The 22,798-nt window shown below is 38.0% G+C and overlaps 3 protein-coding genes across 3 annotated transcripts; 2 read left to right on the top strand and 1 right to left on the bottom strand.

The window, feature by feature from the left end:
• The first annotated feature begins 30 nt into the window (after nt 1-30).
• Nucleotides 31-6,705, top strand: ddx61 (DEAD (Asp-Glu-Ala-Asp) box helicase 61). Its single transcript, XM_058053586.2, has 13 exons — nt 31-207; nt 666-1,275; nt 1,511-1,574; nt 2,019-2,123; nt 2,258-2,387; nt 2,527-2,673; nt 3,553-3,647; nt 3,723-3,845; nt 3,922-4,050; nt 4,620-4,800; nt 4,867-4,968; nt 5,044-5,285; nt 6,012-6,705. Exons 2-12 carry the CDS (start codon nt 1,106-1,108, stop codon nt 5,274-5,276), a joined length of 1,479 nt encoding a protein of 492 aa, XP_057909569.2. The 5' UTR covers nt 31-207; nt 666-1,105; the 3' UTR covers nt 5,277-5,285; nt 6,012-6,705.
• Nucleotides 6,706-7,164: 459 nt separating this feature from the next.
• tomm40 (translocase of outer mitochondrial membrane 40 homolog (yeast)) lies at nt 7,165-11,376 on the top strand. The gene is made up of 9 exons (XM_058053587.2): nt 7,165-7,279; nt 7,846-8,093; nt 8,418-8,578; nt 8,657-8,758; nt 8,832-8,937; nt 9,032-9,154; nt 10,357-10,433; nt 10,626-10,728; nt 10,813-11,376. The coding sequence occupies exons 2-9, from the start codon at nt 7,865-7,867 to the stop codon at nt 10,950-10,952; spliced, it is 1,041 nt and encodes a 346-aa protein (XP_057909570.2). The 5' UTR covers nt 7,165-7,279; nt 7,846-7,864; the 3' UTR covers nt 10,953-11,376.
• Nucleotides 11,377-12,026: 650 nt separating this feature from the next.
• LOC131105452 (meprin A subunit beta-like) lies at nt 12,027-18,713 on the bottom strand. Its single transcript, XM_078790515.1, has 12 exons — nt 18,642-18,713; nt 18,412-18,490; nt 18,146-18,263; nt 17,717-17,895; nt 17,393-17,602; nt 16,615-16,752; nt 16,290-16,520; nt 15,294-15,746; nt 14,226-14,399; nt 14,037-14,142; nt 13,934-13,972; nt 12,027-12,030 (listed from the first exon to the last, which is right to left on the bottom strand). Exons 1-12 carry the CDS (start codon nt 18,711-18,713, stop codon nt 12,027-12,029), a joined length of 1,803 nt encoding a protein of 600 aa, XP_078646641.1.
• Nucleotides 18,714-22,798: the final 4,085 nt, after the last annotated feature.

Genomic DNA, 22,798 nt, shown 5'->3' on the forward strand with positions numbered 1-22,798 from the left:
ATAGAAAAGCGAACGCGCGGCCATGTTGAATTGTCAAAAATTTGAAAGACGAGGCCGAAGAGCGTTATTATTAACAAGAGTGGATTAAAAACAAAAAGGAAATACTTTCCCCCTTAAGAAAAATACCATTAAACGCTACATATGTAACGTTAAATAGCATAACAACCAAAAAATATCCTTTTTTTGGATGGACGTAGCAAACTTAAGGTAAGGAGACCGAACTCGAGTGAGCTGCTAGCTTAACACAGCGTTCATATCACGCTAACTTGTTCAGCTAAGAAAAGTTGAGAAGTTTACTTATTTTTTTTAATGATAAGTACTTCAAGCGCTTCTAGTAAGTAAGACCGAGTTTGTAATTGATCGCTCGCTTACAAGAGAGCTAAAACAACCCGTTGCGACTTTTAAATGTTTAACAATGCAAGAATGAAGATTTTTGTACTTTCACTTGACAGCAGCGTGTTAATGTTAGCATACACTGGCTACTACTACTTTAATGTACAATGTTAAAATGTTTAAGACGACCTTAATGTTACATTGTTTTGTATCCGACCTCATTTAGACATTAGCACAACATCACAATCGCCCTGTTAACGTAGTTATTAGCTACACTTGAATTGCCCTGTGAGTTGTCTTTAACACACTACGTCTGATTTGTTACATGACAGATAACCTGGAGTTGAAGCACTTTCCAGACTCATCTCAACTTAAAACGCGAAAAGAATCCAGGTGGAGTAATATAAACAAAATTAGAGCAGTGCAAATAAGTAAGAGGTCTGCCATTGGCACATTGAAGCACCGAAGACACCACAGTCTAACATACACAAATGAACAGGATTGATATTTTGTGCAAAGATATGGCTTTTTAAGATTAACACCATAAGTTAAACATTGGTGTGTGTCAGGTCATTTATTTATTCATATAAATGTTCATTTCTCCTTTTTTTGGAGAGATCGCTTGTAAATAAACAGAATTCACACACAGGGCTCTTCTTTTCAAGGGTCCTGTTTGCCAGATAGTCACAAAGAGCAGCACAGTTTTTATTAGTTTAGTTTCTGCAGCTTTCAGAGATCAGGGACAATAATCATTGTGGAGAATATTGGCAACATGGCCACAGCAAGGACAGCAAATCCTGCAGCGATGTTGGCCTTGAACAAAGCAAATGGACAACTCGGAGAACTGACCAAGCTCGCTGCAGATCCTCCACAGCTGGCATTCAGTGGGCAGCAGCTGCCCCCCAAAAGGAGCAGTATTCCCCAGACTAACAGGGGTATCAAGTAAGACATTCATTCTCATTATATCCCTTTTTGAAGTTCAAATTGTAGACTTTATGCCATCAGCTAAATTGATTTATTGATTATTTATGTTTTAATGTGTACAACAGTGGGTTGGATCAATTAAATATGATAAAGTACAACTAAAACTGTTTTCTCATTTATGGCAAATATGAGTGATATGCTTGCTTATATTTAATCCATTATCTTTTTGTTTTTTGATCTTTTTATATTTTAGGTTTGGAGATGATTGGAAAAAGTGCCTGGAACTTCCTCCAAAAGACAACCGAATGAAAACATCGGTAAAGTTGTGCTGTTACAAAAAAATGCATCATGATTAAGATTTTGATCATGTCTGTATTTGTATTTTTTTCTTCCTCTTTTTTATATATATATATATATATATATATATATATATATATATATATATATATATATATATATATATATTTCTACCTCTTTTTATATTTATATATATATATAATATTTCTATGAGGAAGAAGAAAACAATATTAAAATAAATAAATTATATATATTATTATATAGATTATTATTTTGTTCTTCCTCTATATATATATATAAAATAAAAAAAAGAGGAAGAAAAAATACAAATACAGACATGATCAAAGTCCTAATCATCATGCATTTGGACCTTTGAAGTTTTAAGTACAGTAACAATATGCAAAAGCAAAAAAGGGGTAGTGAGAGACTGCTCCGCTGACTGTATTCTGCTTTCTCAATACCAGGATGTGACGTCAACCAAGGGAAACGAATTTGAAGACTACTGCCTCAAGAGGGAACTTCTCATGGGGATCTTTGAAATGGGATGGGAAAAGCCGTCCCCTATCCAGGTACATTTATATATAAAATCCCCATACTTTTTGAGTTTGTTGATGGTATTTTTAACTGGAGTTTTTCACCTATTTGGTCAGCAGAATTATGCACAAACTACCTCATTGATTTCTCATTTAACATGATCATATAGGAGGAGAGCATCCCCATTGCTTTGTCAGGCAGAGATATCCTGGCTCGTGCCAAAAATGGAACAGGAAAAAGTGGAGCCTACCTCATTCCTCTCTTGGAAAGGATAGACCTGAGGAAGGATCACATTCAAGGTCAGTGTGTTTCCTCTTCTGCTCAAGCCGTTTATGTACCATAAAAAGAAAAATCATGATCAACAATGGACTAACCTTCCACCGCATGTGTCAACAACCCTCACATTTCATCAGCCCTCCCACTTGTGTCTCAATCTAGCCTTAGTTATAGTGCCCACGAGAGAGTTGGCCCTACAGATGAGCCAGATCAGTATTCAACTCGGCAAGCACCTTGGGGGAGTCAAGGTCATGGCTACGACCGGGGGCACCAACCTGAGGGATGACATCATGCGCCTCGATGACACAGGTGACACAGCCAACAATGGCTTCTATATTTTTAATATTGCTTTTGTTTGTGTACTTATAATTGATGGTAAATGTTTACAGTCTTTGATATATAACCTAGTTTTGTTTAATTAGGCGAGGTATTCCTTTCTTTAAATGTTGCTGCAGAGTCACAAATTGATTATGAAATGGAAAATAGTCCAAAAAGTTAGCTTCATCCATTCAAAAATCTTAACTGAATAAAATGTGAACATTTCCGGTGCTAGTTGGCAGACTAACTAGCATTACATTACTAGTGCATTGCTAGTTAGTCCCAATGTAATGACAGCAGGCATGTATTAACTCAACTGCAGAGAGTACCACGTGTCTGTCGTGGCCACTATAAGGCTTTATTTGTGTTTGATAACTGACTCTCATCTTTCATCAGAAAAAACGTTTGTTTCTACCTTTTTCCGTTCTTTAGTAATCAGCATTTGAACGTAGGTAGGTTTCAGCAATATATCAGTTCTCCACAAAAAAGGAGGGAAAAAAGGCTTTTTCACATTTGCAACTGAACTGTGTGTGCCTGCGCAAAAATTTGCTTTCAATGTGTAACCTCGTTTGCGCAACACGGCAAGATGTATTCTCACTTCCTGGTTGCTGCTTAGCATGTATTGCAATGGGAAAGAAGCAGGCTAAGCTCTTATAAAATGCACTTCTGTCACCATGTGGCCATTTGTTTTGACTTAAAACTGCACCAAACGGGCTCTGCTCTATTGTGGAGTTGCATCATCACCCCCAAAAAAGACATGCAAGTTAATGGACATGGTTTTTACCCAGGGCCAAATGGGGCCTTGGCAGTTATTAGAGGCACTAATTCAATCATTTACTGTAATAAGCTTGTCTGTTTTTGAACAAAAAGTGCATGTCGTGATTGCTACACCGGGAAGAATACTGGACCTGATGAAGAAGGGTGTGGCAAAAGTTGATAAAGCACAGATGATGGTGATGGATGAGGTAGGATTTAACTTCTTTCGTTTTGCCTTTTGTGTTTCTTTACACTTTACACGTCTGAAATATTTGCACTTGCAGGCAGATAAGCTCCTTTCTCAAGATTTTGTTGTCATCATCGAAGAGATTATCAGCTTCCTCCCGAGAAACCGTCAGATTATGCTTTATTCTGCTACCTTCCCCATCAGCGTGCAAACATTCATGGTAAAAATCTGACTTTACGGTAACGTAAAAGTGCAGATAACCAAATTTTAAATGTCAACATATTATTTTCCTGCAGACCAAACACTTACAGAAACCTTATGAGATCAACCTGATGGAAGAACTAACCTTGAAGGGCATCACTCAGTATTATGCCTATGTGACTGAAAGGCAAAAGGTCCACTGCCTCAATACACTGTTTTCCAGGGTGAGTTTTTAGCACTGCAACCTCTCTAGTGGCACATTGCAGTACTGTTTTATTTTTTTTCTGATATAACTTCTATAGCATTGTGGCTAGTTTAAATACTGTGCCACCCGCAAGTCAACGGTAACTCTTTTTTTTGGCAGGACAAAATCAAAAGCTAAGGGAACACACAATGAGCACAGGGAGCTCCCTCTGCATGGTGGGAATAAGTTATAACTCATATTGGAACTTGTATGTTTCTTAGCTGTCTTTTGAGGTTTTACGTTACTATTTGAGGATTTTAGCCTTCAAAGATGACACCATGAGTGAGACTGTCATATTGAGTAATGACGACCTGCGATTTCCGATGGGTTGGCAAGCTCATAAGAGTTTTCTCATAGCTCATGATTGGTTCCTGTCAAATAAAGAGCTGCCTCACGGACTCGTTATGCATGACATGGACACGTGCTTATATATGTGTAAATCAGTTTTTCCCTTTTATGTTGAGGGGGTGCGGCTTCAACACCAGTGCGTCTGATGATAAATGTTTAAATTAAAAACCATACAAAGGCAGTAATTTGTTTCTTCTACAGCTCCAGATCAATCAGTCCATCATATTCTGTAACTCCACTCAAAGGGTGGAGCTTCTGGCCAAAAAAATCACCCAGCTGGGATACTCGTGCTTCTATATCCATGCCAAGATGATGCAAGAGTACAGGAACCGCGTGTTCCATGACTTCAGGAATGGACTGTGCAGAAACCTGGTCTGTACAGGTATGACGAAGAAATTCATTGTCATTCCTCAAATCGGCTGTTTATGATAAATGCTTTGCCTTGCAGATCTGTTCACTCGGGGAATTGACATCCAGGCGGTCAATGTAGTCATCAACTTTGACTTTCCCAAAAGTGCAGAGACCTACTTGCATCGTATTGGAAGATCAGGTGAATATCAATAATCATATTTCTGCCAGTCTAAAATTATATGATATATATATTATATGACTCAATTTCCCTCAGGACGCTTCGGTCACTTTGGTCTCGCCATCAATTTGGTAACGTCGGAAGACCGCCTCTCCCTCAAGAGCATTGAGGACCAGCTGGTCACCGACATAAAGCCCATCCCTGGCAACATTGATAAGAGCCTTTATGTGGCGGAATTTCACTCTGTGGACCCAGAAGATGACGATGATGACCACCACCACCATAATGGCAACGATGAACCCAAAAACATCAAACTGGCTGCAGTCTGAATAAATGTGGTAAGTTTCATTAGATATATGCCACTTTATATATCACTGTTACATCACTGTAACCCCACTTTTTACCATGAGTAAGACCATGTTTGATAACCATGTGTCCCTTTGCACTGTTGTCATTCAACATCAACAACTACAATCCACTTAGTGCAATTATAATGCATTTATGAAATTAAATTCAAGAATCATGGCTAGATTTTGGCCAACATATGGTACTTCAATACATTATGATATGATCTCTTAAGCTAACTTAAAACAAGAAAAAATTAAATGAAATGCAAATGTTAGAATGTGGGATCTTTTAAATCACAATTATGTTTGTCAATTATGACAGTAACAGCCTATTGTCCATCCTATGTAAAAATGTCTCACTGACCGATTGGCAAAGTTTCTTTTTCATTTGAATTAGGAATTATGTCACATAACTTTACGGTAATGACACTAGTCCTCTGTACAAAGCAACTTTGACAACATTTTGTTGGCCCTTCAGACCAGCGTATTAACACGGCAAAGTGATCTAGTCCAATGGATTGCGTGTGTACTACAAGTGATAATGTACCGTATCCTCTTGCATCAAGAAGATTAGGTGGAGTTTTACAGGTTTTAGAGGTGAAAGGTCATGGTTTGCTCGCTTCAGTCAGCACAACAGCTCAGAGCTTCTCCGCATTCGAGTGGCCAACAATTGCTATAACATTCTAAATCTGTATTTTTTTTCCCTATTTTTCCCAGGAGTAACAAATGACAAATGGCATGGCAAATATTTGGCTTAGGACAGACACCATGTGAAGATTTTCCGTTGTCATTTTTCACTTTGTTTACAGCAGTTACCAAATCTGTATTTGTGTATCCCCCATCACCATTTTCCTCATTTCATATTTCATCCCCTGACGTGTAAGACTTAAACACAACTTCTTCTCACAGTGGAAGCACTCTTTCAGACATGATTGTTGGATGTGGTAATAGCAACCATATTGTCACTGTCCAACAAAATGAAATCTCCACATTTTGTATATTTCTTTTTATCAAACAGGGACCATTTTCAGTTATTTTTTGTGCACCTTTTCCCCCAAAACTTTTCCCAGAAACCTTAGATTAAAAAAATGTTTCTTTAACATAATCGTAAAAAAAACATTCATTTAAAAAAAATTCAGGAACTTGTTTTCCACACCACCTCACCACTCCTGACAATTTATGGGGATACAAAGAATGGATGTAGTTTTTTTAATTTCAACACTGGGTTTTATTTGTGTGGCCCAGTGCAATATCATCTAGCACCAGCAGGGGAGCTGTCTGTCCTTGAGAATGTTCAATTAAAAAGGGTCATAACAAGGTTATTCCACAGTGTAAAAGAGACTGGTAAAGGTTTTTCTGTATGGTGCCAATGCCATTGCTTGAAAGAAAAATAAAAATGACTTGAGCTTTAGACATCCTTGTTTTTCTCCATTAGGTGCATTTTCACAGAAGCAAGAGCTGTGAATTCATTTTTTTTACATAATTATTCTAAATGTTTATAGTTGTGATTAATAGCTACATGAGGTATTGTGTTGGATAATTAGATTGGACAGGCGTATACAACACACTGTGTGTACAGTATTTTTGTATTACCCCTCTACATTGATCTTATCTAGCTGTTTAATGTCATAAATTTTGTAACGTCAAACGTATAGTTTAATATTCAAATAGAGCTTAACAGGCTTGTTTTATATTTAAATGCGCATTAAAACCCCACAAAATCCAGACGTACCCTTGGAATGTCATTCAGCGAAGATTGAATGAAACTACCCATAAGCAGATGACCCCCACCGTGTGACATCACCACAAATGGACCGGCCCTGTTGCGTTTTTTAGCCAATGGTCGGAGAAGTAGGCTCGAAGCCAACCAATCAGCGACACCAATACCGGAAGTGGGCGGACGCTTGTCACAACTACTGCCACAGACGCTTGTGGTGAACTTTACCGGTGCTGAACCCCCCCCTTTCCCCTGCTGGAACCAAAACGTGAGTAGATTAATCATGTTTTTCCTCTTGTAGCTTCATAATAAAATAATGGCTTCTTGTTGTGAGTGAACAACCATTGTAGACTGCATCACCGGTGATTGTATATTCAGACGGAGTGCTCTCGTTCGGACTCCACATGGCTTCGTTTCCAGTTAGCTAGCTAGGTAGCTAGTTTGCTAATGCTAGCTAGCTTTAGCCGCCTGGGGTTAAATGAGTTATTGCGGGTGTTAACCTGTGGCCATACCAGTACGTGGGACTTTAGTAACTACCTATAAATTAAACTGCATGGACGTCAACCGGCGTGGTTCACTTATACTTGCTAGTAACTGACAAAATCGGGCCTTAGCTTAAGCCAAACCGCTACACTCTTAACTGCATGGCCAGTTAACTGCATTAGCTCCCTTGTGCTAATGTTTCCTTAGCTAACTGTGCCCTTTGTGGAATTGTGTGTAGAGTCAAAGCCAGTGTCTCTCTAATTAAGCTTTTAAAAGATTAACTCAATTGTTGTGGGTATTGCCTACTATATGACAAGTCATTTTACCCTCCACTGACTTCTTGTCTTTCAGTCTGTTATAGCCTCAGAGTATGGGCAGTGTGCTGGCTGCCACCTCCCCAAGTCCCACCCCAGCCACGACTGGAGGTGGTCAAGGGGTCCCGGGGTTGGTTTCGGTACCCCCGGGGTTCACCATGCCGTCAGTGTCCTCCGTCCCTCCGTCATTGTCATCGTCTTCATCTGAGCTGCAGATCACGGATGCGACAGAGTCCCCGCTCCCGAACCCGGGCACATATGAAGAGTGCCACCGCAAATGTAAAGGTAAAGATCACCTCATTTGTGTGAGCACTGTCAAATTACAGTGGCGCTAAAGTTGCACAATTTTCTGTCTGTTTTGTTATAAAAACTGCCCAAAACTAAATAATGGAACTAGTTGATCTAGTCATGGTCAAACTCTCCTCATTTTACAGTGGTTCTATGCTATAATTAATATTATGAAGGCTAATACAAGTGTAAAAATAAGTTAACTCCTGTTAACACCATCCGGTCTATGATGCAGATTGACTTCCAAGTTGTTTCCAGTGGAAATAATGGAAATGTAATTAATCTGCTTCAGTGTTAAACTATCCTCAACTTCTGTTTCAGAGGTTTTCCCTATACAGATGGAAGGTGTGCGGCTAGTTGTTAACAAGGGCTTGAGTAACCACTTCCAGGTCAGCCATACTATCACCCTCAGCACACTGGGGGACTCCGGCTATCGATTTGGGTCCACCTACGTAGGCAGTAAACAGACAGGACCAGCAGAGGTATCGTTTTTGTTGGACTGCCAGCGACAATTTTTAGGCGATTGTTTCTCAAACTGAACTTCATTTTGCTCCCTTCAGTCATTCCCTGTCATGGTGGGTGACATGGATAACACGGGGAGCCTTAATGCTCAAATCATCCATCAGCTTAGCACAGCCGTCCGCTCCAAAATAGCCATCCAGGTAACGCACACATGCAGCACTTTGCAATGGTTTAACGAGTTTAGTCAGTTATGTCGGTTTGTTTGTTTTCCAGACTCAGCAGCATAAGTTTGTGAACTGGCAGTGTGACATGGAGTACCGTGGTGCCGACTTCACCTCTGCAGTGACGCTGGGAAACCCAGATATACTCGTAGGCTCAGGTTGATTTCTTTTTTTCTTTGAATACCTTTTGGGGATCTGTGTGCTGCTGCTTGCTTGTCTTGAAAGCTGATATTCCTGTTTGGTCTTCTTCAGGCATTGTCGTGGCCCACTATCTCCAGTCAATTACACCTTCGCTAGCTCTGGGTGGTGAACTTGTATACCACCAGAGACCAGGCGAGGAAGGAACAGTCACCTCCTTCTTGGGCAGGTACACAGGTAAATGACACTCTGTCAAAACTACTTGATAAAGTCACTCCCAGCAAGTATTTTTTTTTCTTTATGAAGAAGTCTTCAAACAAAACTATCCATCTATTTTTAATGCCACTTATTCTCACGAGGTCAAACAAAACAAAAAGTATTTTATTTATATCTAATATAAGAAAAACCTTACATTTTCCATAATACAATTGACGTGTTATGAGTATACAATTAGAATTTTAATTGTAATAATATTGTAACATTTTTGTAACATTTTCATTTTATGTGGCAAGTCATAATTTTTCTGAATACAATTTTCATTTTGCAAAAAGGAAAACAGTGTTTTATTACAATATAGTTTGTATTTTCCCTTTAATTTTTAATGTTATTTTTTATTGTGACAGACTTTGTATTTTAAGATAAAAAGAAGCTGAACTATTACTTCAAAATTTTGGATTTTTCTTAAATGTCATTTTTGAGAATAAGTTGCAATTTTATGTCAGTAAAGTAACTAAAGTCAGATTTTACAAGAATGGAGCAACAGTTTTATGATTATAAAAATGTAAACACTGCAGCAGAAAAGTCTACATTTTCTTTGAAAGTTGCTTTACTACGACAAAAATATTTTTTTTGTGGCTTGTGGCGTACATTTCAAGAACAAAATTCTGATTGAATAAGGTCACTATGAGGTAAATCTGGTAACTTTAGTATAAGAAGTAATGAAGAAAACTAATATTTACATTAGTTTGATTTGAAACATTTGTATTAAACACAAAAATAGAAATCCGACAAGAGTTTTGTAATGTTTGGCTTTGTGTTTTTTTGTGACGTTAAAGGGGAACTGCACTTTTGGGGGGAATTTTGCCCATCATTCACATTATGTGAAACATAAACATATTTCTTTCCCCTTTTCTTTACATTATAACACAAGAAAATGGGTTAATATGCTAATGTTAATGACTATGAAGCCCTATAAATGCCCTCTAACAACGTTGCACTGTGATATACGTGCTGTGATCATGTATTAACACATACACTGATAACATGTAATAATTGCAGTATATTGCCGTATTTTGATTCAAAACACAAAAGGGAAAGTAGTATGTGTATTGTATTGTGAATGCTTGGCAAAATTCCCCCAAAAGTGCGGTTCCCCTTTAACAAAATATACACAGTATGTGGTAGATGATATGCAAGTAGATCATTTCCATTGTTCTCAGGTGACAATTACATTGCCACGCTGACTCTGGGAGGAGCAGGATGCCACGCTACTTACTATCATAAAGCCAACGATCAGGTTGGTACTCAATGCTGTGTACACTCCTACACAATGTAGTGATGAGCATGTTGAATGAATACCTTTGACTGTGTCGATCAAAAGTCAGCAGCATATCTTTGTATGTTATTATCTCTGAATATTTGATAAAGGATCTCATTGGACTGTGTTTAATATAATATGTTTAATTGACATTTTTTGCATCCTATACAGTTGCAGGTAGGAGTAGAGTTTGAAGCCAGCACAAGGATGCAGGACACTACAACATCTTTGGGCTACCAGCTGGACCTGCCCAAGGCTAACTTACTGTTTAAAGGTAAGTAGCGTAACAATCTAAGCAACGAGTTATGTGATCGATGCGGAAAAAATATTGTTTCCCATCCTCTTGTCCCTCCTCCAGGCTCTGTTGATAGCAATTGGGTGGTGGGGGCCAGCCTGGAGAAGAAACTATTACCCCTCCCTCTCACTCTGGCTCTGGGAGCTTTCCTCAACCACCGCAAGAACAAGTTTCAGTGTGGCTTCAGTGTCACCATCGGTTAGAGAGGTTTAGTGCCGCCCTGTCCCCCCTCCCCCCCACTTCCCGCAGGAGCCAGTTCGCAGGCCTCAGCTTGAACAGGCACAGAGAAAGACACACAGGAACCTGGACTGAGTTTTTTTCCAATATTACATTCAGAGACTCTCTTTTACTACTGTGATTTCTGGGGGAAGACATGAGGGACAAAGACAACCACCAAGAAGCCGGGACTGGCCGAGCCATGCCTACATTGTGTAGCACAAATGTCTTTACTTTATGGCGTATTAAAAAAACAAAACAAAACCGGAGGATAGCGAGATGTACTATGTCAGAAAGGCATCAAGGTGATGCATGAGAATGTGATGTGAAAATCAAACAGTGATTAGACATAATATATGGTGATCATGTGTGATGGATGGAAATAAATGTGGTTACTTTTTTTTTAACGCAGTGTGTACTGGTCTTTTCAGGTCGCAGAAGGGTTGACTTTGAATTGTAAAGACTCGCAAGGAAGATTTCTTATAAGCAAGAGCAAAATCGCAACTTCCTCCACCAAAAAGCTGTCATATTGCAGGTATGTCTTCTTTTCTCAGATGCAGTTATTTCACTGTGCCAACTGTCAATGCATTAGAAGCACCAGAATCAGCAAGAAGACGAGGGCAGGGGAGGAGGCCATGCTGGGACAGAAGCCGAAAATGCTGCAGTGGGAGAAACGTACATGCAAAGAGATTACTTTTTAAGGTAAGTACTAGTATGTACAATATATCACCACCATACATACAATTGAATCATTACTTGGATACATATGTAGTATACTGTAACAGCAACGTAACACTTAATTCGGTACAAAATTAGTATTCAAATTGTCTTCAAGTTGTATACAGTACTATATTACCAATATAAAATGTGACAAACTGAAAGATGGTACTGCTGTAAGCTACATGGTGCTGTGAAAAGGGTCATCTTCATACCTTTTGTCGTCTGTGGAGTGAGGAACGGGAAGGGTCGTGGGTTTTCTGTGGAAAATATTTAGTCATTTAATTTATGTATATATTATAAAATTATGCATTATTATGTAAATGGATTCTAAATACCTTGGGTCACCTGTGGGGACAGGACGTGGGGTGGTTGTAATGCTGTATGAAACAACGTAATAATTATTATATAAAATTGGCATTTTACAAAATGAAGGTGTAATTTTCATCCGAATTAAGTTGTAATATTAATAATTTGAAAAAAACATTAATTTCAACTTGCCAAGCTGTTCTCATTTTCTCCAAAATTAGTATTCAAATTTTCTTAAAGTAACTTGCATATACAGTAAATACAGTACAGTGTTTCCAATAGTGTTGCTGTTGCAATTACGCCTTCTTGCCAGAAGAGGGCACATATTTGGGAGTTAGAACTTAATCCATAATTCAGATGAAAGAAGCCTCTATCACTGTATATCGCTCTTTCATAAATGCCAGGGGAGTTAATGTGTTTAAACTGAACAGACACTGATTTTGATCAGAACACTCAGAGACTTTTTAAGTTGCATGTGAACGGAAATACCAACGTCCTCATGAGTTCTTAGCGGTTATAGTAATATTAGTGGTGGGAATACATTGAAGCGCCATTATTAGCTATTTGCTAATGTGAGCCAAGCACTCCCGTACATGTAGTTTACTTATTAAAAGCGAATCATTTCTTTGTATTTTCTAGATTCGGTATAATACTGTAGCTGTAACACCTTTTATATTGCATGTAAATTCAGAGTAATGAAATGTTTTATGAATTTAAAGATGGCGCTGCTGTGAACCACATGGTGCTGTGAAAAAGGGCATGAAATATTGGAATCTTCATACCGCTTGTAGTCTGTGGAGTGAGGAACGGGTAGGCTCGTGGGTTCTCTGTGGAAAATATTAGTCATGAAAAGATGATAAAATGGTGCAATATTATGTAAATGTATTGTAAATACGTTGGGTCATCTGTGGTGACAGGACTTGTGATTGCAACGCTGTTTGAAAATTTTACAAAAATGAAGGTAGAATTTTATCAGAATAAAGACGTAATATTAGTAATTCACAAGACAATAGTTCTCATTTTTGCAAGGGAAAAGTCATTTTGCAGAAATGTAACATATAATTTAACAAGAATTAAACAATATAAGAAAATTTTAATTAAAAAAATATTTTTTTTATTTTATTTTTTTGAAGAATACATTTGTTTTACCAGTTGGACAATTTATTTTATGCAGGAAATGTCCTAAATTATCAGATTTAATTTTTAATATTGTGAGGCAAGAAAATCATATCCCCAGTAATTTATAATTTTTCTTAAATAGGCTCATTACAAAAACAAAACAATTTTTAAAGGGACCTATTATTATGCTCATTGTTTGGCCCTTTGTATTGAGTTGTGAATACCTATAGAGCAGCTACACATGATAACCAGCGCACAAAGCATTCTAGTTCTTCCAGAATCTACACCTATTCAACTGTATATCTTTGGATTTTGTGGTTGCCTCAAACGGTCTGTTTTTAATGTATTCCACTCAAGGCACGCCCACTCCGCTGTGGTTGGTCACACTAACTAGTACTTAAACTAGTTTGTGCCGCTAGCTGTGTTGAAATGCTGTTGACACATTAAAATGCATTTCTTTAGCTGGTAGGGAATCACAAATTCCAACCACGTGTGCCTGATGGTGGCGTCATTCGGAATTGTAAACAAATGTGGCTTTGCTAGCAAGTAAACAGAGGACCGAGTGCATAGCTGCTTACAGCCATGCCCATATAAGGAAGTCCGCCCCTCTGTGACATCACAAACGCACAGTTTTAAGACACCTTTTGAAAGTGTTTTGAGCCATCCCAAACTTCTTTCAGGGCTCACTTACAAATGCGCAAACGTCACAAGAATACAACATTTTTTATTAATGAGAATGTCATGAAAAATGTTTTCTAATTTTAATATTTATATATTATAGCAGCAACAAATGAATCATGGTGTTTCTGTTAAATGTAAATACCTTGTGCTTTCAGGAAGTGGTGGTGTGGTGATTTCAACGCTGTGGAAAAACATTATGATGATCATGAAGTTGTCAGTGTATGCTCCAAAAATGTCCTACCTACCGTGAAGAACATGGTCCTTCACCCTGGTCCTTAGGAGGATTTGTGACGACCACTGGTCCAACTTTAGGACATGGCAGAGCTTGTCCATCCACCAGAGGACTAATGTCTAACAAAAAATATATAATATTTTAATTCATGGTACTTAGATGAGGACAATGGATCTCCAAAAAAAATAAGATGCTGGCATGCCTTCGAAGCTGAAGCTCAAAACGACGCTTCCTCCCTTGAGGAAGTCTCTCGTCTTCATTTGTTCCAAAGTGGCAAACTTGGACCAGCCGAGCTTTCGACTGACGAAGATCATTTTATTGTTCTCATCGACATGGGTGAGGCCATTCTTACGGGGGTCGTCCCAAACGTATGTGCCTGTTTATACAAAATTAGAATTTATAAGCAAATAGTTGAATCATTGTTACTTTACTAGCTAGTCGGTGCACCTATTAAGTTTGTGTGCAAATCTTGAGAAATATATATTTGAAATTTTTGCAAATATGTTATATAGCCAGCTAGATGTTTTTTTTTAATGTATTCTAGACTAGATATTTACAATTACAATTGTATAAGACAATGACAAAAAAAGAACACCTTGAACTTTGGTGTCAATTTGGATGGTCCATGCATCCATCAGACTTAGCTACACTAAGAAGTAATCTGGATAGTACTGTTCTAGGTAGTTGTTAGTTATGAAAAACTTTCCATTCACTGTGTTTTTTTGTTTGTTTGTTGTTTTCTTTTACAGCCCATTGCAGCCAAGTGAAAGAGTTAGCCATGACATCCAACAGAGAGAACTACTGTGAAAGAAGATTTCCATGTACGGTACTACTGCTCCCATCTACAGGAATGGGATGGACTAGTATCGGGTACAGTTGTTTACATGTTTTCGGTTTGCCATCTGATGCCCCACATAGTCTCTATCTTAACTCTGCTTTAAATTTGAAATAATTCTGTTTTTTTAAAATAACTTCAGTGGCTTGATGGGGTCATCTGCAGGGTATAACGTGTGCTGCAGCAATCAATCCAGCAGAGGGCACTGTTTCACTCATTCACATTTTACAGCAGGAAGATGCTTTGAGAAGACATGATGTGCAACTGTACCGTTTGTATGGTATGTGCCTGTAATTGTGTCTTAAATCTGGAAATGACTGTGAAAGGCATACTATGGGATGGTTGAGTCTTGGAAAATAACCCACATGAATAGCGGTGATCAACCGACCTTGGTGTAGGTCTACTGAAGTACATTGGTATTTTTTTGGAACTTACCATCTGAATACATCCTGTTCGGGTCGGAGGTTAAGGTTCTTTGCTTTGACATTTGCAGTTGGATTTCAGGGTTCTGATCAATCATTTGGGCCGCCATGTGTCGATGAGGACAAGGCCACTCCAGCTTGTCATCGTGAGTTCCGTTCAAGAGCTGCATGAACACCCCGATGTGTGTTTTATAGAGGGCGGTTCCTACGCGATAAGCGTAGCCCCTCCTTGAGTACTGCCTGGGGCTGTATATGACGGTTCCAAACGAGCTGCTGCTGAGAAGCTTCTCCATGTCATTGATCTGCAGAGTCACATGAGGGCACTCTGTCTGTGACAGGTTGATGTCATCGATGGAGAAGCCGCCATCAGATTTCCCTGCACCTTTCCACACTTGAAACTCCACCTGGAAATGCTTGTTGGCATTCAGGGAGACGTGCTTGATCTGCCAGTGAGATGTTGTGGTACCTGGGGGCAAAACGTTAGTATTTATTATAATAATAATAATAATACAGAGTACCAATTCAGTTGCAAACAAACTAAGTATTGTATCCCATAGTACTTACGTACAGTGTTTCCTCACTCTATTGCGCTTGACCTTTTGCAGACTTTAGGTGCAATTTTAACACTTAATTTTTTTTTTTTTTTTTTACAGCGTATGAACGCTGTTACAGGCCAAGCCTGGCCCTTATAAGATTTGCGCTGTGGTAAGTTTAATGTAATATTGTAGTTATATTTCCCAAAATATACCTTTTTTTTAAAATATTTTTTTTATCAATGAAAGAAAAATCACTGTAAATATTGGCAAAAAAATCTGGCATTATTTTGGTTTGGTTTTAAATCCCAAAAATCCAAAGTTGAGAGAAAAAAAATTCAATATAATCATATACAAAAAAGTACATAAATAAAAAACATAGATCATAAAATTTTTATATATAATATAGCAGAGATACATTATTTTTGTTGTATTGATGATTTATGAATATGTTTTTTTAAATCTGCTTTTGTTACCAGTGATCTGTCCCACCAGGCTGAGATGTCCTTTCATGTCGTCCTCATCGTCAAACTCCCTCATCCAAATGTTCAGCTGGTCCGACGGACTCCCATTATGGTAATAGTAAAACTGGAGGCACTGGATGTGACATTCCCTGCTGGGTGTCACCCTGCGGGTCTCCAGCCAAGCGGAATCCCCTTCCTTGCCTGACGCCGTGCTGGCATGCATGAAGTAAGCTGGCTTCCCACCTACAACATTGTAATGAATGAGAGCCAATGCAGGTGAGTGTATTTCACCGTGCAGTCATTTTTAGCTTTATTTTTTATCTTGCAGTGGGCAGACCTGTGTGGTCAGAGTTGGGGCCGCCGGCAACCTGCGACTCCATTTGCCAGCCTTTGAGTCCACTCTGCGAGCACTTTGTCATCTGACACATGGTTCCATCCACAAAGCCACAGAACATCATGAAGGAAACGCTGGAGTCTGGAGGTGAGTGCACACACAGATGAGGTTAAGGACAGGTGACCAGATTTGGGAGCAATAAATTAGTTGAGTGCAATTTTGCACAAGGGCTCATGGTGCAGTGCACCACTTAAGGGTCAGCAGATGGCATGAGTGCCAAGAAAGGTGGTAACTTGGTATTTTGTCGTCATTTACTTGCAAAATTAATGGTGCTATATGCCTTGGTTATAGGTTTTTTTTATGGGAGCTTTAACCCTCAAAGTGTATGTCATGCCCAAAACTCGATAGACGTATGTCCCTGCATAGTGTTTAAAAAATATATATATATTCTTTGCATTTTTGCTAAAAAATAATCAGTGATCATTGTTGTGGTTTACTATGGCATATTATTAGTCCAAAATATTGAAAGGCAAGTCAATGTAGTATATGTAGTATTCTGGTCACTAGGCATCAGTAATATGACAAATTACATTAGATTACATCACCATTCACAATGCATGCGGACTGGCACATGCCATGGCTGAGGTCGGAAAGAAAAAAAAAAAGGTTCTCATTTCGTGTGGAAGGCTAAAATAAATTGGTTAATATATGTAAGTACAGTCAGAAAAGTTGTAAGCAACTTTGGCATCACTAAAGCTCGGCAGGTTTAAGAAATACGTACTGCACTTATAGAGCAGGTTCAGCTCCTGCACATCCTTGGGACTCATCTCTAGTTTTTGGCCAATCACATCCTGGAACGTGGGGTCATTGGTGGTAATTGTGTTGTTTCCTTTACTGAATGCTTTTTTCCCATAATGCATCACGGACCAGTAGTCATAAGGGACTCCCTGCGTGATGCTGTTCTTTATTTTTCGGAAATTTTTCTCATAACCTGTGTTTAAACACATTATGCATTAGTTATTATATCATCATCATCACTATTTACTGTCTTTCAGTGTGTCCATTTCATACAGTATTTTTCATAGAACAAAAAAAAATCTGGAACCTTTTTTGATGTTTTCGAATTGAATGGTCACATAGTCATCTCGGTCCTCTCTTCCTTGTTCGTGGTAAAAGCCAAGGGCGTGAAGAAACTCGTGTTCCACAATGGAAATTCCGTCACAGTTTTGTCCAATGGAGAGGTCCTGTCCATTGGCCACTGCCCGCCCCACATGTGAGGAACAGCTACAAAGACAGGCAAGGGAATATGATAATGACACATTTATCACTATTCAGTACTGTTTATTAAAATACAGCTTATTATTAGCATTAGAATTGTGATAATACACAATATGTCCAATTTTAATTTTAAAAATGGGTCTGAAAAATAACAGCAAACGGAATAATATTTGATGTGTTGTTCAAATGATGCATTTCATCTTTTACAGCAATGAGAAATAGTAATAAACATGAAGAACATACAGAGATATCTTACCCATTGAGTTTTTTCACAGAAATGTAGTATTTCTCAGTATCCCTAGGCTTGAAGTCAATGCATGACTTGAGCCTGAAATGCTCAAAAGCTCGAAGGATGACTCCTTTAGCATTCATATCTAAAAAAAAAAAAAAAAAAGTTAACATATTTAATTGCATTTGGAAGTTGAATAATTCTAATATTTTGGTTGTGTGGAGGACTATTTACATAGTTTTATATGTTTACAATGTTTATTTTGAGTAATTTAAAGAGAAAACAATATTTACCAAGGCCTTTATCCAGCACATAAGGGACAGGAGAAGTCCACAACTGGCTCTCGGAATAAACAGCACTCCTTTGTATTTGCTGTGGCCAATATCAATAACAATGGAGAAAATATGCATTTCTTTTTTTTACGTATTGATCAATAATATACTCACCACAATGTCATCATATTGTAAGTCTAAGAAAAATAGGATACAGGTCAATATTGAATCTTTGGTCGGAAGATGGTTACCGGGTTAAACTGAGGTTTGAACATGCCAACTTTACCCTTGTTTGCTTCCATAAGGTCTTTCTCTTCACCCATTTCTACAGTAAAACAACACATGAGATTTGAAAGGGCATATAATGTATAATAGCAAATGTATTTGACTAATGTATATATATATATAAAAAGAAGCGCTAGGCCTTTTACAAATACATAATGTACTAGTTGAATAACAGTAGGCATTAGCCTGTGTATTATCACTTTCAGCCCATCAAGCAGACATTTTTACAGATTTTGGAACTGTGCACACATAAGGCAGATGGGATTATAAGGCACATTGTCATTTTTTTGAGAAAATTTAAGGCTTTTAAGTACGCCTTAAAGTGCGGAACATATGGTATAATGTATCTAAATTCAGATTTAATCATTTAAAAATTAAAACTTAAAGCAAAATGTGCCACTTAATTTTGCATAGATATAACATTTATTTTAAAACTAATAAAAAATAAGAAATATACAATAACTGCTGTACTAATTGAATAACAGTAGGCATTAGCCTGTGTATTATCACTTTCAGCCCATACTGTAAGTATTACGTCATGTTCTCTGATTGGTTTATCCCAGCCAGTGTACATATTGCTTCACCGTGTCAGAGGGAAATGGTCAGTCAATCAAACAGACATTTTTACAGATTTTGGAACTCCGGTGCGCACATAAGGCACATGGGATTATAAGGCACATTGTCATTTTTTTTGAGAAAATTTAAGGCTTTTAAGTACAACTTAAAGTGCGGAAAATATGGTTTAATACATCTAAATCCAGATTTAATCATTTTAAATACAAAAACTTAAAACTGTGCCTCTTAATTTTGCATAGATATAACATTTATTTTAAAACTAATAAAAACAAGAAATATACATTATATACAATAACTGCACTTAAAATACATGTTAAAAAGTTCTTTAGAAATAAAAATACAACTTACCCACGATCATTGATGAAATCTGTTCAAAGTCAAATGTAATGTATCAGAGGCAATAAAATTTAACTATCAATTTTTTTGGGAAATAAAGTAGCACAAAATCTTACATTGATTACAGGCAAGCCTGTTGAAACCACCAAGTTCACCAGCAGGAAAATGAAGCCTTTCATTTTAAGAAGTCTAAATAAAACATAAACCCATGAGAACTCATTGACTTACACTGACATCTCCTCATCACTGAATGTCATGCAGTCTCTGCTACCTTACCTCTCGTACCTCTGCTTCCTTTGATTGTCCAAATGAGCTGGAGGAGAACTTATAAGGCCTCCCTTGGTACCCGCTGCATCATTGTATCCTTTGTTACATGCACCTGTTGAAAATGACACAATGTCTAAAACATTCCAAACTTGCATGTAGACATCATCTTAAATGATCCATGACCACAACAGAAAGAAAACAGAAGCCCCAGTATAGACATGGTTCAAAAATACCTTTCCATTAATGGTTGTGATGGTGTCAAAGAGGAAGGTTAACTGGCCAATAAGATTATGTAACGTGTTCCAACTCAGTATTTCTCAATTCCAGATGATTACGAACGTAATGACATTGTGCTCAACAACAAAGCGCTGCAAAAAGAAACTTGTTGATCCTGACTAATTGGAATGATCTGTCATAAAGCAATTATCCTCTCTGGATGCCATCGCCCAAGGGACTATCATAGTTCATAGTTAGGACACCAAAAGTTGGAATAAATAAGATTCCTTCATTTCCCACCACTTATGGGAGTCGCGGGGGATGCTGGAGCTTATTCCAGCTGTCTTCGGGCGAGAGGCGGGGTACACCCTGGACTGGTCGCCAGCCAATCACAGGGCACATATAGACAAACAACCATTCACATTCACATTCATACCTATGGACAATTTGGAGTCACCAATTAACCTAGCATGTTTTTGGAATGTGGGAGGAAACCGGAGTATCCGGAGTACCCTGATCTTTCAGATCTCCTGACTGTGTGGCCAACATGCCTAACCACTAGGACACTGTGCACATAAACCTCAAATAATCAATGTATCCAATGAGAGAATCATCCGTGGTATGACTATTTTGACAACCGAACACACTATTTTGCATATATAATGCAATATATATTATACTATTATGCATATGATTATGAGTACCCGGAGAAAACCCACGCATGCACGGGGAGAACATGCAAACTCCACACAGAGATGGCCGAGGGTGGAATTGAACTCGGGTCTCCTAGCTGTGTGGCCTGCGCGCTAATTACTCTTCTGCCGTGCAGTCAAAATAAATAAGATGTTAAAATGAATTCTTTTTTTTTTTTTTACTCTCTCTGTTATTACGTTTTTAATAGTCTCTGGTAAATATTCACCCCCAGTTGAAGGAAGGGGCAGAATGTTGGAGTACATCCAGTGTTCCAACCTGCCCCTCTTTCTGCTAAACTACTTGTTGGAAACATATGTAAGTATGAAGACACATATGTAATGGTAATGTTTTTATTTCAGTTGAACATGCATCAGATTACAATTGAATGCATCACATAATCAGTTCACAGTTCCACATGTCCAAAAGGAGTAGGAAGAAGCAAAGCTTATTAAATCCTACCGCTCCATCTGGTACTTTTACAATCAGTAACTGTTACATTTGTTCACTTCCTGCTTTCCTAATATAGTTTAAGTTTTTTTTTGTCATGTCCCGAAGTACAAGGTGATATGACCATACAATGGCATAATGATACAATGACACATTGTAGTTGATTAATCAAGATAACTAGGATTTTGTCAAAATATATATCACTGTGAAAAATCTTCCAATGTTGCAGTACATTTCAGTCGGTAAATGCAACAAATACCAGCCAAACCCTTCCTTTTTTCCCCCACATTTGTTCCTTTCATTGTGCTAAATCATGCATTCAGCAGACTTCAACCCATATGTAAACAAGCTGGGCAATTTCCCAGTATACAAACTATACACAAACAATACTACCGCTAGCATGAGCACATTTAAAAACTTGATTAATGTAATCCATTGAATTATTGGAAACTTACCAACATAGTTGTCATGGAAAATGCATCAGTAGTATTGTATACTGCATTTGCCCGAAACAGGGAGGAGTTGGAGAAAATATATTAAAAAAAACAAAAAAAAAAACAAGATGACAATATTTGGTCTCAAAACTGGTTCATCTAGCTTTTGTGATGGCAACATTACGTCACAACCTGATATACAATGCTTATGAAAAGTATTCACCTCACTTGGAGACTTTTATTTCTTAGAAATGACATCATGAGCAATGAGATTTGACTTTTTGGAAATTAATTTAGGGTTCTGTCAGCAACCTTTAGTGTCAAAAGAGACATTTTGCCTCATCCTTCACTAAAAACAATAGTCTGCAGCCACAAAACATTACACAGCTTCTAAACTACTCTGATAGTTTTAATAAATAAAGTAAAGTAATTTTTGAAATGTATGTGGGCCTCGGTGCGTAAACCGTTTAACTTCTCTCAACACCCTTTGAGTCAGACAGTCCATCCTTCCAGCTTTAAATGTGTGTTCAATGTAATGTGTTGTTTAATATGGAAAAGGAAATGAAATGGAACATAAAAGTGTAAAGGACCTTTTAGCACACTCGTCACTAGCGTCTGATCTGGGGTTAACATCAAGTGTATTGCTGGTTACATAACTTCCATTATGACCGGTGCACAAAAAGACGATGATGGATGTTGGCTGTCTGTGGGGTCATTGTTTTTTGTTTTTTTCAATTGAGTGGATGTCTGTCAGCCTCGAAGAAAAAAAAGAGTTGACGTGTCGTTCATACCCATTCAACATGTTCCCATGGTGCCGTGTGAACATGTTGAAAGGTTCAGTCGAGTGTTTGAAACATCAGGAAAGTGTAAGACGTACAACTGGAGGACTTTACTCATTGATCACATCAGTTTGCACCGACTTATAGGAGTATGATTCTTGCATACGGTGAGAAAGGTCCCAGGTTTCAATCCCGAATGAATTGTAGTTTTGTGCTGTATGAGCATGCGACCATTCATGACTACTGCAATAATTGTCTGTGCACTTTAAGCTCATCACCACTAGATGGCAACATAGCCTTCTGTTAGTGTACCACCCACAACTGTAAACTCACATTTTATTTGAAGTTGATGAATGCAGGGGCTGTAGCAATGTA

Source organism: Doryrhamphus excisus, linkage group LG5, assembly GCF_037039965.1.
Source record: "Doryrhamphus excisus strain RoL-2023G ecotype Guam linkage group LG5, RoL_Dexc_Guam_v1.1, whole genome shotgun sequence".
NCBI classification, from domain to species: domain Eukaryota; kingdom Metazoa; phylum Chordata; class Actinopteri; order Syngnathiformes; family Syngnathidae; genus Doryrhamphus; species Doryrhamphus excisus.